Genomic DNA, 16941 nt, shown 5'->3' with positions numbered 1-16941 from the left:
CTCATCCCAACATTTCCAGGATCCAACTCATTCCAGAGGGAGGAAAACACGGAGCGCTGGCTCTTCCCTGGGATCCAGGAGCTCCTTGTTCCCAGCTTGGCAAAGCCAGGAAAGGATTTTCCAAGAGAAAAGCTCCAGTTTTCCTGGGATAATCCCCCAGAACCCCCCCTTCCCGAGGGAAACCATTCCAGGAGCTTCATCCAAAGGATTTTAGGGAGCCAGAGGTGCTAAAAACACCAGGAATTCCCACTTTCCCAGGACTGTCATTCCTTCTTTTTAGAAAGCCAAAGATGCTAAAAAAATTTGTGAGTTCCCACTTTTCCAGAGCTGCAATTCCTTGTTTTTTTTAGTGAGCCAAAGGTGCTAAATAGATCTGGGAATTCCAAATTTTCCAGAGTTGCAATTCCTTCTTTTTTAGGGTGCTAAAAAAGACCTGTCAATTCCCGCTTTTCCAGGGCAGCCATTCCTTGTTTTCCCAGAAAGAATTCCAGAGGCGGGATTTGTATCAAAAGCTTTATTGAAATTCCTCAAATCCAAACAGACAAAAACTCCAAAGGTGGCTCTGCCGGGCCCCCAAATTCCCAAAAAAACCTAGAGCCGCTGGATTTCTACACACGGAAGCTTTCCTAGGCAATCCAAGTCACTTCCAAAGGGATTTTTCCCGCAGGATCTGTACATTCCCCAAGGATTTTCCTTGTTTTTTGCCTCCCACAAGGTAAGAAAATACAATTTTCAGGAATTTCCATGGAATTTCAGGCATTGCTCCTGGAATTCCTGGCTTTCTGGGTGAAAAAATTGGGATTTTCCATGTGGTTTTTCCTGGATTAGGGGCAGAAATTCCAGAGGGAGCTGATTGGGAAAGCGAGGAGGAGTTGGTTTATTCCAAGATCAGGAAATTTGGGAATATGGGATATTTTTTGTAGAAATCCCCCTTTTTTTTTCCCTGCCTGCCATTTCCAGGGATTCGGCTGCACTGGAGCCACAAAAATCCTCCAAAATTCCCCTAAAAATCCCCAAAATAAAAAAAAAACTTCCTAAAAAAACCTAAAATTCCCTCCCAAATTAAAGGAAATCTGGGAACACACAACACACAGGGATCGCAAAGTCACCAGCTCCGAACCCATCCCAAAAAATCCAACATTCCCAAAATACCAACGTTTGGTCACTATTTACAAAGAGGGAATTCCCAAAGTTGGGAAAAGGGGCTGAAAATGGCAGCATTCCCAAAAAAAAAAAAAAAAAAAAAACCCCATGGAGCAAGGCACCACTGCCACTCCAGGGAGAAGGCCTGGCTGCCATTCCCGAAAAAACGTGGATTTGGGAATGGCAGAGGTGGGAAAATCCCGGCTCATCCATGGATTTCAACTTGGTTTTCTCCTTGTTTTGCTTCCGAGATGTCCAAGCTCCGCTCCGAGAATTCCCAACTCAGTTCCTACTCAACTCTCGCAGTTCCAGGGATTCAAGGAAAAGGATCCAAGGAAAAAATTCCCAAAGAATCGGAGGAGGAGCGGCAGTAAAAATAGGATTTTATTCCCTTCCCACCCTCGCTGCTCCCGCTCGGTTCCCACAGCAACGTTACAATCCGGAAAAAAAAAAACCAAAAAAAAAAAAAAAAAAAAAAAAAAAACAGGAAAAGAAAAGGAAATCCAAAGGGTCGGGAGTGGGAAAAGGGGGAATTCCGGGATAAAAACAGTCAAATCACAAGAGGGAATTTTTTCCAGGGAAAAGCTGCTCAGTCGTCCTCATCCCCCTCATCCTCAGGCTCTCGTTTCCTCTTCTGACCCCGCTCTTCCTCTGGAAAAAAGAAAGAATTCCCATTATTCCAGGAGCCACATTCCTGCTTTTCTGGGAATTCGATTTTCCATGGAATTGAGATGGTTTTTCCTTAGGAAAAGTGGGATTGGTTCCATACCAGGCTCCTCCTCGTCCTCTTCGTCATCCACCTCGCCATCATTGTAGCCTTCCTCATCCTCCTGGAATTCCAGGAAAAAACAGGATGTAAAGCTTGGGATCAGCCTAGGAGCTTTCCCAATATCCCATTTTCCAAGGAGGGAAAGTCCTTGGAATGTCCTCAGCAAGGAGCCACTTCCCAGTATTCCCATTTTTTATGGAATAGCAGGAGCTGGCACTGAAATCCCAGGGAATCAATCCCTGAGCTGCAGCTGGGAATGTGGGAATGTGCCATTCCCAAGTTTAGGAAAACTGCATTGGGATTTATGGGAGTGGGAAAAGCTGGATTGATCCAGAGCCTCGGAGCAGAATTGAGGAGGCTCACGAACATTCCAGAGGGGCAGGAGAGGATTCAGGGCTGGAGGAGAGGGAAAACAAATTCCTGGAATTCTGTTTTCCCCTTTCCCATCCCACTTTCTCTCCTACAATCCCATTTTCCTTCCTCCCATCTCACTTTCCCCTTTCCCTTTTTTTCTCCCTCAATTCCATTTTCCCTCCCAAAATCCCATTTTCCTTCCTCCAATCCCATTTCCCCCCCATAATCCCATTTTTCCTCCTATCCCATCTTCCCCTCCAATTCCACTTTCCCCCCCTCAATCCCATCCCCCCCCCATCCCATCCTTCATCCGCCCCAGAACAAAGTGAATCCTAAAATTCCTCAAATCCCAGATTTCCTGCCCAGCCCTTCCCAGCTGGATCCCGCCAATTCCCCAGGCGGAATTCCGAGGCAGAATTCCGAGGCTCACCTCCTCCTCTCCGCTCACATCCTCCTCCTCCCCTTCCTCCTCCTCCTCCTCATCCTCCTCGTCCTCCACTACCTGAGCGTCATCATCGTATTCCTCCTCTGGAAAAACAAAATCCATGGAAAAAGTTGAGGCTTTTGGAATAATTCCACCCAAAATCTGGGAATCTGAGCAGAGAATTCCTTAGGGATAGCACAGGATTGTCGGGGAACGCAGGGTTGGAGTCGCTCCAGCTGCTCCACTTCCCACTATTCCCAAGGATTTGGGAGCTGGGGAATCCCAGCTTTTCCAGGAATGGATGGAGGAGAACTTTCACATCATCCATTGGCAGCCTTCCCATGGACACAAAATTCCAGCCTTTTAGGTGATTCCCAAAATTCCCAGCAGAATCCCACTTCCCAGGAAGTGCCAAGCCCCTGGAGTGTTTTCCATGTGTTTGGGAGCTTTTGGGAACCTTCCTGGATTTCCCACTCAGCATTCCTGGGAAAAGTGCACATCCAGCTTTTCTGCTGTGCTGCTGGGATGGGAGAATCCAGCAAATTCCCTAGGATCAGCCGGATCCTCATCCTGGGATGGCTCTAGGGGCAGCCAGGGAAAGGTGGTGCCTACAGCACTGGGATTCCCTGGAATTCCAGACTCTTCCTTCCTCAGCTCCTGGCACAAATCCTCTGGAGCTCCCCGGTGTTTTCCATACACTTCCCTCATGGAGCAGCTCCCTAATTCCTGCTTTTTTCCATGTCCATGTAAAAATCCCTTTTCCATGAGGATTTCCACAGTTCCAGGACATTCCTTCTTACCCACGCTCATCTCTGCTCCCATAATTCCTTCAGTCAATCCCAGTCCCACCCCTCCATTCCCAGATGGAGGAATGGGATTTTCCAGGCCCTGCCACCTCCTCCTCTCATTCCTTTGGGATGCAGGAGTCCCATGGAGCACATCCCACCTACCATCCTCGTCCTCCTCCTCGTCATCCAGCCCCTCCACGTATCCCTCGGCGTCGGAATCCGGCGCTTCCTTGTCGTCCCGGTCTTTCACTAGGGATAAAACTGAGGAAGTTGCTCCTTCAGGCCCTGCCTGGCTCCTTCCCACCATTCCCTCAGGACACCCAGCTCCTTCCCCTCATTCCTCCAGGTCCTTTCCCTCATTTCCTCATTCCTTTGGGACACTGAGGTCCTTTCCCTGATTTCTTCCCTTCAATCCCTCAGGACACACAGCTCCTTCTCCCACCTTTTTTTTTTGGGGGGGGTCACCAAGGTCCTTCCTCTCATTCTCTCATTGCTTCAGGTCCTTCCCTCATTCCCTCAGGACACGGAGATCCTTCCCCCCATTCCCTCAGGACACACAGCTCCTTCTCCCACCATTCCTTCAGGACAATGAGGTCCTTTCCCTCATTCCATCACTAATTTCCCTCCATTCCTTCAATTTCATCTCCCTCACTCCTTCACCCCATTCCCTCAGGACACTGAGGTCCTTTCCCTCATCAACTCCTACCCCTCATCCCTTTGGAACACTAAGATCCTTCCCTTCATTCCCTCAGGTCCCTTCCCCGGTTCCCTCAGGACACAGAGGTACTTTCCTCATCCCTTCCCCTCATTTCTTCCCTTATTCCTCCCCTCATTCCCTCACTCCTTCCCCTCAATTCCCTCAGGTCCCTTCCCTGATTCTCTCAGGACACAGAGGTCCTTTCCCTCATCCCTTCTCCTCATTCCCTCACTCCTTCCCCTCAATTCCCTCAACTCCTTCCCTGATTCCCTCATGACAGAGAGGTGCTTTCCCTCATTCCTCCCCTCAACTCCTTCCCCTCATCCCCTCACTCCTTCCCCTAAATTCCCTCAACTCCTTCCCCTAAATTCCCTCAGGACACAGAGGTCCTTTCCCTCATTTTCTCCCCTAAATTCCCTCAACTCCTTCCCCTCATCCCTTCCCTCCTTCCCCTAAATTCCCTCAACTCCTTCCCCTAAATTCCCTCAACTCCTTCCCCTCATCCCTTCCCTCCTTCCCCTAAATTCCCTCAACTCCTTCCCCTAAATTCCCTCAGGACACAGAGGTCCTTTCCCTCATTCTCTCCCCTCAATTCCCTCAACTCCTTCCTCTGATTCCTTCCCTCATTCCCTCAACTCCTTCCCCTCAAATCCCTCACTCCCTATCCCTCCCAGTGCCGGTTCCCATTCCCGTACCATCCTCATCCTCCTCCTCGTCATCCAGCCCCTCCACGTATCCCTCGGCGTCGGAATCCGGCGCTTCCTTGTCGTCCCTGTCGTAGCCATCCAGGTACGTCAGCTGCGGCAGCAGCTTGAACACGTTTTCTCTGTAGTCGTTCAAGTTGGTCACCTCACAGTTGAACAGGTCTAGGCTCTTCAGGTTTTCCAACTTTTTCTGGGAAAACAAAGGAATTTGGAAGGTTTGCTGGCGCAGGAATTCCCTCCAAAGGCAAGGATCCCGCAGGGAACGTGCTCAAGGGATTCCCGGGGGTGTTTTGGGTTCCCTGGAGATGGCAGGCATGGAAAAAAAAAAAAGGGAATCTTTATAAAAATTATCCCAAATAATTGCCTGACCTTGGAATCAACCAACTCCTCCCCCCTTTCCCAATCAGCTCCCTCTGGAATTTCCACCCCTAATCCAGGAAAAACTGCTTGGAAGATCCCAATTTCATTTGGGATTTGAGATGGGAAAGGCTCTCCATGGAGTCCTGCAGCTCCCAAATCCAAAGGAATAACTGATAGCCAGGGAAGTATCCCAAAGGAGCCAGATCCAGGAATTCCTGCAGATGGAAGCAGGATTGGAGCATTTGGACACAAGAACTTTGCTAAGAGAGGTTTAATAAATTGAATTATTTTTCCTTAGACTATGGAAAATGAAAAAACACATGGAAATGGAATGGGAATTTAATTCCTGGAGGTTTTGTGGAATTTTTCTTTGGGAGGAAGTTTGCACTGCTCACAGAACTTGGAAATGCTAAAAATAAAATCCAAAGGAATTGAGTATTTGTATCAAGGTTTATCCATGGATAAGAAATAACAACTCTAAGGGAATATCTCCCTTCACTTTAATGCAGAAAGCACTCAGGGAAAAGGCCTGGAAATGGGAAAACCGGGAGCACTGGGAGCATTTCCAGGCTTTTCCTTGAATTTACCAGCTCTGCCTTTTCCCTGTGCTGCAGGAAAGGAGATCCAGGAAGGAGCCGCTCCTGGAAGGATTTTCATGGGAATTGTTGTGCCAGGAGATGGATCCAGAGCCTGCGGAATCCTGGGAAGCTGCGGCGATTCCCGCCGGGAATGGGGGAAGCCGGCCCGGCAGCCACTAGAGGGAAGCAGCGGCTCACCGGGAACGGGAACAGGGACTTGGAATGAGGCCTGGATCCCGGGATTCGCTGGGATTTGGGGAAGGAATGAGGGGGGAAAGGATCTGGCACAGATTCCAGGAGTGACATTCCCTAGAAGCGCCCAAGGCCGGGCTTGCAGCAATCTGGGATAGAGGAAGAAATTCCAAGGGTTTGGAACGGGATGAATCCCATTCCTCAGAGCAAAACCAACTCTCCAGGACTTGGGATGCAGGAATAAATGGGATTTGGGGAAGGAATGAGGGGGGAAAGATCTGGCACAGATTCCAGGAGTGACATTCCCTAGAAGCGCCCAAGGCCGGGCTTGCAGCAACCTGGGATAGAGGAAGGAATTCCAAGGGTTTGGAAGGGGATGAATCCCGTTCCCAGGAGCAATCCCGACTCACCAGAGGTTCTATTGTCCCGAGATCTTTAATTTTGTTGCCGCTTAGGTTTAGGTGCGTGAGGTTCGGACACTTCTCTGCCAACACTTCCAGGCCTCCTGAGATTCTGTTGTCGCTCAGCTCGAGCTGCAAAGGCCCAAAAACATCCTCAAAAATCCCACTTGATCCCACTTCCAGCCACTTTTCCACACGCGGAGAAGGGGAAAAGGAGGGATTTGGCTCGGGGAGGTGGGATTTACCTTCTTAAGTTTGTTTAACTTTGGTAAGTTTGCAACTGAGGTTAAGCCGACGTTGATTGTGCTGAGGAATTCCAGCTCCTCAAACTCATCCGTGAGGCCCTCGATTTTCCCTTCGTACGACCTGCAGTTGTCCAGAACGAGCTCTTTCACCTGCCAAGGGAAGAAATCAAGGAAAAATAGAAGGAATTTCAGGGAACTGGCAAGAATCAGGAGGTTTCCAGCAGAGAAACGCAGGAGCTTGGGGTTGTGTTGAGACGAAAGCCAAGATCAAGGTAGCGCTCCTGATGCCACACACTGAGGGTAAAAAAAAAAAATCCCAAAATTCCCAAAATAAACTCCCAAACCATTCATTGGGTTGAAATTTAAATAGAAAACCCCCCAAAAATGAGTGGATCTTTTCCCTCAACAGTGTTCAACTATCAGGATTCTCCAGAGGATCCATTTGGGGATAAATAAAGACTTTTTTTTCCCCTCATGTGAGGGGAAAAAGCCCTCAAAATTCCCAAAATAAGTTCCCAAATTACTCATTGGGTTGAAATTCAGGTGGAAAACTCATGGATCTCATCCGTCAGTGGTGCTTACTTATCAGGATTCTCCAGAGGGTCCATTTGGGATAAACAAACAGGCTTTTTGCCCTCATGTTTTCCACACACACACGGAGTTCCCGCCAAAAAAAAAAAAGGCAGGAAAATTGCACTGGAGGCGAATCCTCCTTATCTGTGTCCCTGCTCCGTTATCTCACCCCAGCACCCCCAGACATGGAGACAGGAAAGCTTGGGATCCTCACCAGGAAGGTCCAAGTGGGTTTTGCCTCAGAGGAATTTGGGAATTCCCCACAGGAATTTTGGGAGCTGAGGGGAGCGGGAATGGAGGGAAGGGAATGAGCCCAGTGCTAACCCTGAGGGACCACCAGCACTGCTCCTGATCCAGGAGGTGGGATATCCATCCCTCCATCCTCTCTCAGCATGGAAAAGAGGGAATTGCACAGAAAACCAGTGAATTAGACAACAATTCCCTCAGGTGTAGAGCAGAGATTTAAGGAAGAGCTGGAAATAGTCTTGGATACAAAGGAAAACCCCTTAGCACCAAGGCAAATTACCCAACTGCCTTTCTTTTTTCCCATTTTAATTTGTATCTTTTTAGAATCTTGGAATGTTTTGGGTTGGAAGGGACTTTAAAGATCATCCCATTCCAACCTCTCCATGGAATTTTTTATGGAAGGTTGTTTACTCCCCGCTTTTCAGGAAGTTTGGTGCACAAAAGCCATATTCCCTCCTTCCCTGCTTCCAGCATTGGGCAAAGGCACAAATCCGACAAATCCATGGAGAAAGCTCCTGGAATCCAAGCAGCCGCGTTTGGAAAGCCTGGATGAGTTCAGAGACAGTTTGGGAAGAGCAGAGCAGATTCCCAACCCTTCCCAAGAGCTACATCGCGTCGGTGTTAACTTCCTGAATCCCTGGAAACAACAGCATTCCAAACCAAACTCCAGGGTGGCTCCATGCCCTAAGAATCCCCAAGGAAATCCAGGTGTGCCAAAGGAGGGGGAACTGGATTTGTGGGATTTTTCCCAACACCCCACAGCTCTCTGCCTTCCATGGCACATTCTCTCTCCATAAAAGTCTCGGAATTTCAAGGAGAAGCCTTGGGAGAGGCCATCACTTTCCACAGCATCTCTAAGAGGGAACTTTTCCAAGGATTTGTCTCCCCCAAAATTCCAACCAGAGGCGAGAAATTCTCTAGATTTCCCATTCCAATCCCACCTGGAATGCGACCAGACCAATAAAAGCTTGGATGAGCTTCCTACTCAATCCCAGGATTACCGGAGCTGCTCCAAGGGCTCAGATGAGCCAATCCCTCCTCCAAGATCATCCCAAAATCCCCAAGCTCAAGAACCCAATTAAAATAATTAATTAATCTAATTCCAGCTGCAATTCCAAGCTCTCCATGATGCAACCCCACAGCAGCTCAAGAGCAGTTCCCACTCCCGGTGGGAAACAGGGAAGGCTTCCATGGAATATCTCCCAGCAGCTGCTCTGCGTCCGCTTGGCCACAGCTCCGGAGCACTTCCAGGTTTTCCAGAGCCCTTGGAATTCTGCCCAGGGCAGGGAGGGCAGCAGGTGCCATGGCCCATGGCCACCGGGGATTCCCATCCCATGGGATTCCCATTCCAGGGGGATCCTCAGCTGCTGCTGCTGCTCAGGAATGAGGAGCTGACCTGGAGCAGGGTCTCATTCCACGGGCAAGGGAGAATTCCCAAGGTTTTCCATCCTTTTCTTGCCCCGGGATAAACAGTGGATGGAATTCCTTCCCCAAACCCCACGGGATCTGGGTATGGACACAGCCCCTCCAAGGCTTTTTTGGGAATATCTCAGATATTGGGAAGGGATAAACTGACTCCTGAGGAAAGCCAGGATCCTTGGGAATGCTCCATTCCCACCTCTTTCACACCAGCTCATCCCAGCTGGAATTCCAACCTGGAATCAGAGAATCCTTGGAAAACACCACTAAACCACGGAATCCAGCCATCAACCCAACCCCACCACTTTTCCAGGATCACACGTTTCCTGGGAATACCAAATTCCCATTGGGAATATCTGAGATGGCATAAATTGATTTCCATCCAGTTATCCATGAGCATCTCCTGCCCGGGAATGCGCTGGGAAGAGAATCCCAAAACTCCCGGGGCAGAGAGAGACAGTGCTGGAAAACAGCCACGGAACACGGCCCCGTTCCCAGGAAATCCAGCAGCCCAATTCCATGGAAATCCTGGGAATCATCCAGCCTGGAGAATCCCACAGCAGAGGCAGGGAAGGGACCGGATGGGGTTAACATGGATACTGGGATCGGGAGCAGAATTCCATCGGCACCTCTATGGATGGAAGCGGCACCGTGGCTGCCAGGGCTTCCTGGGAATTTTCTGGGATTTCTCCAAGCTCCAGTTTATGGGAATTCCCCCAGCCAAGAAATCCTGTTCCCTTCAGCAGTTCCCAGGGGGATCCGAGGAATCCAGGATTCCTGAGGAAAGCCAGGATCCTTGGGAACGCGCTCCATTCCCGCCTCTTTCATACCAGCTCATCCAGCTGAAATTCCAACCCAGAATCAGAGAATCCTTGGAAAACACTTGGAAGAATCGATGGAATGCAGCCATCAATCCAACCTTTCCAGGATTACACCTTTCCCGGGAACACCAAACTCCCATCCCAGGAAGCTCCAACTCCAAACCCATCCTGGCTTTCCCAAAATTCCCATCAGAATTCCTCCTCTGCTGCAACGTCCTTGAAAAACCCTTCCAAGGGTCTCAGCTTCCAGCATTCCGGGATCCCTAAGGTTGGAAAAGACATCCAGGATGGAGTCCAAGCTGTGCCTGATCCCAGAGCTCCGAGTGTCACTTCCAGGAATTCCCTGGACACTTCCAGGGATGGGAATTCCACAAGGGCTGCCCTTTCCAACGTTTATCCACCTTTTCCATGAAAAATTCCTGCTGATGTCCCACCTGAGCCTCCCCTGGCACTTGGAAGGAATTTTAGGAAGGTTCCTCCCTTTTTTCCAGGAAAAAACAGGAAAAAAGCCAAAGTCTCTCCTTCTCCCCAGTCCATGGGGATTCCATCAGGGATCAAACTTTGACTTTTATTCCTCCCAATCCTGGCTTTTAAATTCCCAGTATTCTCAGTCACGGTTCTTTTTTTTCCCTCTGGAAATTTTAATTCCGAAGAGAAACAGTGGGAAAATCTGTGGGAAAATTCCCTTCAAAATTAATAATGGATTTTTTAAAAAAGCTTTCTTCTCTCAGCTGCTTTTCCCATTATTCCTTTTTTTTTTTTGGCATTGTGTTGGATTTGGTTTTCGCCTCCCGAGAATCTCCTTTTTTTGGGAAATTCCAAATGCTCTGATGGAATTTGGGGCTGATCAAGGAATTTTTTCCTGAATTAAATCAAAATTTCAGGCTAATTTTAACCCCCCAGCCAGCCCTGCTTCCCAATATTTGGATTTCCCCCCAGATTTTCCGACAGGAATAAGCACAAAAGTGCCAAAATCTGCCCAGGTGAACACTTCCTGAAGGAAATTAAGAGCAATTAATTAATTATAATTAAAATTAGATTAATAAGAGAAGTAAAATCACCATTTTGCTGTGATTCATAAATTTAACAGGGTATAAAGTGGGAATAGCTGAGAAAAAAACTGCCTGAACATCCAAAAATTCCCAATTTTCCAGCAATAAAATCCACTTTTTTCCCTGACACTGAATTAATATGAAAAACAAAGGGAAAATTAAAAAGTTAAACAACAAAAATGAGATTGAGGAAGGAATTTCTCCACAGAATCCACCTGAGGATATTTTTAGGATGTTTTATTAATCAGGATGTGACTTTCTGGGATTATCCAATGGAAAAAATTAAGGGAAACAATTCCCAAACTCATCCTGCCCACACAAAACTCCCTAAAATCCAAGAACAAATGACTTTGGCATCAATATTCCTGCCAAATCCCAATTCCAGAGGGTGGAGTTAGCAGGATTTTCCTTTAATACTTTAAAGGAACAAAATTCATCCCACAAACTTTGTTCCCTAAAAACCACGTGCGCACACCTCAGAACACAACAACATTCCCAACTGGAATTTCCAGCTCTCTGCCTAAAAACCTGGAAAACTGGGATTTAGAACACTTTGGGGAGATCAAGGCACCAAATTCCCTGAAAATTCCAAGGAAAACCAAGCGGTGAAAGGTGAAATTATCCCGATTTTCCAGCTCCGTACTGCCCACTCCCAGCCCTGAGTAGCTGGGAACTCCCTCCAGCTGCGAGTTTTCCCAACTTTTTTTTTTTTGGCGTGAGGCAAAAGTGAGCAGAAGCAGCACACAATCCAAGCATGGAAAAGAGGGGAAAATTGAGTTTATCCCTCTGGAGGCTGGTTTTAAACAGCGTTTAAAATGGGGAGGGAACCTCCAGCGATGAGGGCGGTGAGGCGAAATGGGGGCAAAAACGAGCAAAAATTAAAAACTACTTAAAAAATTAGGGAGGAAAAAGCGGGGGGAAATAAGAAAAAACAGGATGAGAAGCAGCAAAACACTTCCCAAGCCCAACGCTGCCTCCCCACAGGGCCCTGCCCAGGAAGGAGGCGGATTCCCCGCTCCGCGCTCCTCACCCGGGGGAACCGCGGGGCTCCTCCCGGTGCTGCCCCGGCCCCGTTCGGACCTCCCGGTGCCTCGAATAGTCAAGAAAACCCAAATTTTTAAAAAAGCTTTTTTTTTTTTTATTTTTTTAATTATTATTATTTTTTATTTTACCCCAACGCGGCCCTCACGAATCTCCTCCCGCCCCGCGGCCGGCGACAAAATGGCAGCGCTGCCCGTCATGTCGGGAGGGCCCCGCCGCAGCCTCCGCAGCGCCTCAGCCCCGGCGCCAGCGGGGCTCCCTCACGGCCCCGCGGGGCCGCCCGCGGCCGAGGCAGCGGCGGCGGCGGGAGGAGGAGGAGGAGGAGGCGGCGGCCGTGAGGGGAAGGCGGGGGGGGGGGCCAGCACAGAACATGGCGCCGCGTCCTACTTGCGCTGCGGTCGCCTCACGGAGCCCCCCGGCCATGGCGGTTGTACCGCGGGGCTTGCCGTTGAGTCGTCCCCCCCCACTCTCGCCGTCCTCCTCCTCTTCCTCCTCCTGCTCGCCCAGGAGTTTTTAAACTTTAAAGCGCAGCTTCCGCCGCCCCGCGCCCGCCTTTGTCGTCCCCCCCCACCCCCTCTCCCCGGAGCACACCGCGCTCGGTCCGGCCGCCGCGTCCCGCCGCGCTGCCCCGGGCGCTGCCCGCTGAGGTACGTTCGCCCTCCGCTCTCCCCTTCCCGCAGCCTCCGGGGGCTCGGGGGACGCGGCGGGGCCGGGGCTCGGTGAAGCCGCCCCGGGCAGCGCCGAGGGCCCGGCGGGGCGGGGGGGGATGAGGGGAAGGGGCTTCCCCGCCGCGGGTTCGCGCCCCGCCTGCCCCCGGCCACCTCCCGCCCACTCTTTTTTGGGGTGGTTTTCCTATTTTTCGCTTCTTCCCTCCCCCCTCCCCCCGTTATTTTCTTGCTTGTTTTAGGGTTTTGGTTTTTTGGTTGGTGGGGCTTTTTTTTTTTTTTGGTTGTTTCTTTTTTTTTGTCCTGCCAAAGTTTTTCGCCGTCCCCCGTTTATTCCGCCAGACGCGGAACAACAACCTGAAGTCCGGCCCCGGGGGAAGGAAGGGGGGGAAAAGGGGGAAGAAGGAAAAACACGCACACACATCCAGCCTTTTTGTGCGTGTGTGGGGATGGAGGGGGTGGAGAGTGCGTTCATTTCTTCCAATATTATTTTTTATTATCCTTACGATTATTAGGATTATTATTCAACGCTCGCGCTACCGGCGGCGATGCCCCATCGCCCGCAAAATAAGAATTAAAAAAAAAAAAAAACAACAACGGGGAAAAAAAAAAAAAGCCCAAACCAAACCCAACCAACGCTAAGCGTCGGTTTCAAAATTCTTTCCTTTTATCTTCTCAGCATCTGGAGAGAGGGAGAGAGAGAGAGAGAGAGAGAGAGAAAGGGCGCGTTCATGAGGACTACAAAGTTACAAATATGGCTCCCCAGTCTCTCTTGCCTGATCACTGCAAAGAAATGAAGACGCACTTTAAACTAAACCATTCGCAACTCACTCGCAGTCCCTGCCTGCCTCTCCCTAGCCCAGCACCCTGCACAAATATTTGCCAACTAAACACGCCGAGAGAGAGAGCAGCGAGCAACTTATTTTTTATTTAATGCACGGCCAGCCCCTCTCCGAGGCATCGCAGCCCGGCACGGGCAGGAGCAGCCCCGGGGAGCCCCCGAACGTCCCCGGAGCGCCCCGCGCCCCCCAAAGCGGGGGGCACAGCCCCCCACACACACAGGTAGGCACCTCAAGGGCAGCAGCGGCCCCGCCAACACCTGGCACGCTCCACCCCGCCAAAAAAAAAAGGAAAAAAAAAAAAAAAAAAAAAACCGTGGGATGCCTTTTTATTATTCTCATCATTAGCGTTATTAGCATTAATTTTTTTTTTTTTTTTTTTTTTTTTTTGGCATTGCATTGCTTACATCTGAGGGCGTCCTGTTCCGCAGCTCTAAGTGGATCCTTTTCTTCATGTCCATGTCCGTGGCTGGCGGGAGGCGCGGAGGGTGCGCGGCTCGGCTGGCGCAGTGACCCCGTGCAGAGCCCCCCGATCGCGGGGCGCGGAGGGACTCGGGCTCGCCCAGCGCCGCTCGGAAGCCCGAGCGCAGCACCGCGGCGCGCACTAACCTGATAACCGCGGGGGCGGGCGCTCCGGGGGCTCCGCCGGGATTGACGGCGCGCTCGGCCAATCGGAGCGCGCCGCTGCCGCGTCTCAGCCAATCAGCGGCGCGAGGCGCGGCGGAAGCCAATGGGGGAGCGGCTGTGCCGGGCAGGGGGACAGCCCGGCGCCGAGCCCAGGCTCATTCCGCGCTGCCGCCTGATGGGGACGGAGCGGCCGCGGCTCCGCCGCGCCGGGCACGGTGCGCGCTGCGCCCCGCGCCCGCCCGAGCCTGGGGGAGGCGCCGGGGTGGGGAGCGGCGGCCAAACCGGAGCCGCCCGGCCAGGGGCGCGCAGCCAGGAGGGAGGGAAAGGTGCGGAGCGAGGCACGGGAATGGCGCGGGCAATGGCGCGGGCCCCGGCGGCGGGGGGCGGGCGGAGCGCGAGCGGCGGGCGGAGCGAGCGGGCGAGGGAGGGGCGGCGGCGGCGAGGGGAGGGGGAGCGGCCGGGCCGCCCGCACTGGGGTCCCCGCGGCCGGGGCCGCCTCGGCGGGCTGGGAGCGGCTCCGGAGGGGAACGGGAGGCGCTGCCCGTGCCCGGAGTACCGGGAGGGTCCCCCCGGGAAGGGCCGCGGCGGGGCGGGGGCGGCGCTGAGGGGAGTAGGGAGCGGCCGGGCCGCTCTCCCTGGGGTCCCCGCGGCTCCGGAAGGGAAGGGAAGGGAAGGGTCGGGACCCCCGGGAAGGGCAGGGCAGGAGGATCCCCCCGGGAAGGTCCCTGAGGGGCTGCGGGGCCCGGCTGTGCTGAGGTGGAGCAGGGCCAAGGACGGGAATCCTTCAGTTTCCAGGAAGGATAGGAAGGGATTTTTTCTTTTTTTTTTTTTTTTTTTTTTTTTTTTTTTTTTTTTTTTTTTTTTTCTCCTTGGAGTGCCAGGATATGGTTGATGGATTCAGGCTGGAAGAGAGCAGGGTGAGGTGGGTTATTGGCAAGGAATTCCTGTCTGGGCTGGGATTCCCAGAGAAGCTGTGGCCGCTCCATCCCTGGAATGTCCCAAGGCAGGTTGGAGCAGCCTGGGATAGGGGTAGGTGTTGGGGTTGGAACTGGATGGGTTTGAGGTCCTTTCCAAGGCAAATCCCAGGAATTTTGAAGGAAAATGGGATACTCCAGGATCAGCAGAATGGGGATGGAGCCGGGCTGGGAATGCTGGAGAAGGGAGGGATCCAGGGAATCCTCAGAGCCTTTTCCAGGGCTTAAAGGAGCCCCAGGAAAGCTGGAGAGGGACTGGGACAAGGAACAGGACACAGGGAATGGCTTCCCACTGGGCGAGGAGAGATTGGGGTGGGATATTGGGAAGGAATTCCTGGCTGGGCTGGAATTCTCAGGTCTCCATCCCCGGGATGTCCCAGGTGGGCTTGGAGCAGCCTGGGATAGTGGGAATGATCCCAGCCCGTGGAATGGGATGAGCTTGAACCTCCTTCCCATCCCAAACCATTCCCTGCTCCTGGATCCTTTTCCAGGTGCTGCAGGATGAGGATCCAAGCTAAGAACTGCTCTTTTCCAAGGATTTGGGATTCCCAAATTGTTCCCATCAGCTGGAGCAGAACTCAGGTAAAAAGTGCTTTGATTCCTTCTAAAATCCCTGTTTATCCCTTCCTGCTTCCCCTGGAAAACACAGGGCTGGAAAATCCCAAAGAGCTGTTGGAAAGCATCAAGGGAACGCTGAAAATCCTTGGAAAACTTGATTTTATCCATGTTTTACAGGACAGGATGGAGATGAAGTCTCAGCTGTGAGCATGGAAGAATTCCAGGAATATGGATAAAACCAGCAAGAATTGTGTTGGGAATGGGATGGGAAAAGCTGGATCCAACTCCAGGTAAAAATTCCAATTTCAGCAACAGAGAACTGCAAAGCGTTCCTATTTTGGGATGTTTGAGGGGTTTAGGATGGAAGTTTGGGATGGGCTGAGAAATCCTTGATTGGAATTAATATTCCAAACTTTTCAAAATGTTTGGGGTTTGGGAATGAGCCAGACTTTGATTTGAGCTCTGTTTAAACTTCTCCTTTCCAGGTGTCTCCAGAGGTGGCTCCTGGGCTGAATCTTTGGGAATTTTTCATGGAATTTCTTCTCCTGGTGCTGTTGAAAACCTTTGGAAAAGGACTTTTCTCCTGGAAAAAAAATTTGCTGGGACAAGCTGGGATTTCAAAGGAATTTCTGGGAATCCAAAGCTGCTTTTTCCTTTGTTTTTTTCCCAAAGAAAAATGCGGATTTTGATTGTTTGAAGGTGCAGAAAATTTCTTTTTCTTCCGTTACCGAGGGAATTTATTCCCAGTTCCAAGCCAAAATTCCATGTTTAAAGCTGCTCCTGTCATTGTTTGTATTCCTTGAGTTTGGGAATTAAAAAAAAAAATTGGGAATTGTAATATTTGGAATAAATCTGAAGGGTTATTTTTCCATGGTACAGCTTTCCTTCTGTGATCTTCAATTCCTGGGGTGTTTTTTCCTGCTTTGTTTTCATAGGAATTTTGAATTTGTGGGGTTGGTTTTTAATGGGAATTGTTGAGATTTTTTCCTCGTTTGTTTTTCTCAGGAATTTGGAATCTATGGGATTCGTTTTTAGCAGGAATTTGAGGTTTATCCTCGTTTTTAACAGGAATTTTTAATGGAATTTGTGGGATTTCTCCTGTTTATTTTTAAGAGGAGTTTTGAGTTTGTGGGATTTGATTTTACCAGGAATTTTTAGTGGAATTTCTGGGATTTTTCCTTGTTCATTTTACCAGAAATTTTGAAATTATTGGGATGTGTTTTTAAGGGGAGTTTTCAATGGAATTTGTCCTGTCCATTTCTACCAGGAATTCTGAAATAATGGAATTTTTCCTTGCTAATTTTTAACAGGAATTTTCAATTTGTGGAATTTTTCTTTGTTTATTTTTAAGAGGAATTTTGATTTTGTGGGATTGGGTTTTTTTTACAGGAATTTGAAGGTTTTTCCTCTTGGCTATTTTAACGGGAATTTTGAATTGATGGGATTTATTTTTCCCAGGAATTTCTGGGAT

At 50.4% G+C, this 16941-nt stretch overlaps 1 protein-coding gene and 1 long non-coding RNA gene across 5 annotated transcripts; one reads left to right on the top strand and one right to left on the bottom strand.

Moving 5' to 3' along the window:
- Positions 1–499: 499 nt before the first annotated feature.
- ANP32A (acidic nuclear phosphoprotein 32 family member A) lies at positions 500–13924 on the bottom strand. Of its 3 annotated transcripts, none has more exons than XM_068203491.1 (8): positions 13719–13924; positions 6656–6805; positions 6420–6542; positions 4871–5069; positions 3641–3727; positions 2697–2794; positions 1913–1973; positions 500–1794 (listed from the first exon to the last, which is right to left on the bottom strand). In XM_068203491.1, exons 1-8 carry the CDS (start codon positions 13770–13772, stop codon positions 1733–1735), a joined length of 834 nt encoding a protein of 277 aa, XP_068059592.1. In that variant the 5' UTR covers positions 13773–13924; the 3' UTR covers positions 500–1732. The 3 variants fall into 3 exon arrangements, with proteins under 3 accessions (XP_068059592.1, XP_068059591.1, XP_068059593.1); XM_068203490.1 differs by having other exon boundaries at positions 3641–3739; positions 13719–13890; XM_068203492.1 differs by lacking the exon at positions 3641–3727 and having other exon boundaries at positions 13719–13889.
- Positions 11761–16342, top strand: LOC137481651 (uncharacterized). 2 transcript variants are annotated; one of them, XR_011003571.1, is made up of 5 exons: positions 11761–12454; positions 13152–13534; positions 15404–15494; positions 15648–15760; positions 15956–16342. It is a non-coding gene; the product is annotated as an uncharacterized lncRNA (long non-coding RNA). The 2 variants fall into 2 exon arrangements; XR_011003570.1 differs by lacking the exons at positions 11761–12454; positions 13152–13534 and adding an exon at positions 14114–14264.
- The last annotated feature ends 599 nt before the right edge of the window (positions 16343–16941 follow it).

The sequence above is a fragment of the Anomalospiza imberbis genome, chromosome 13, assembly GCF_031753505.1.
Source record: "Anomalospiza imberbis isolate Cuckoo-Finch-1a 21T00152 chromosome 13, ASM3175350v1, whole genome shotgun sequence".
Classification (NCBI taxonomy): domain Eukaryota; kingdom Metazoa; phylum Chordata; class Aves; order Passeriformes; family Viduidae; genus Anomalospiza; species Anomalospiza imberbis.
The sequence above is the reverse complement of the archived record's forward strand: the minus strand, read 5'-3'. Positions and strand labels throughout refer to the sequence as shown.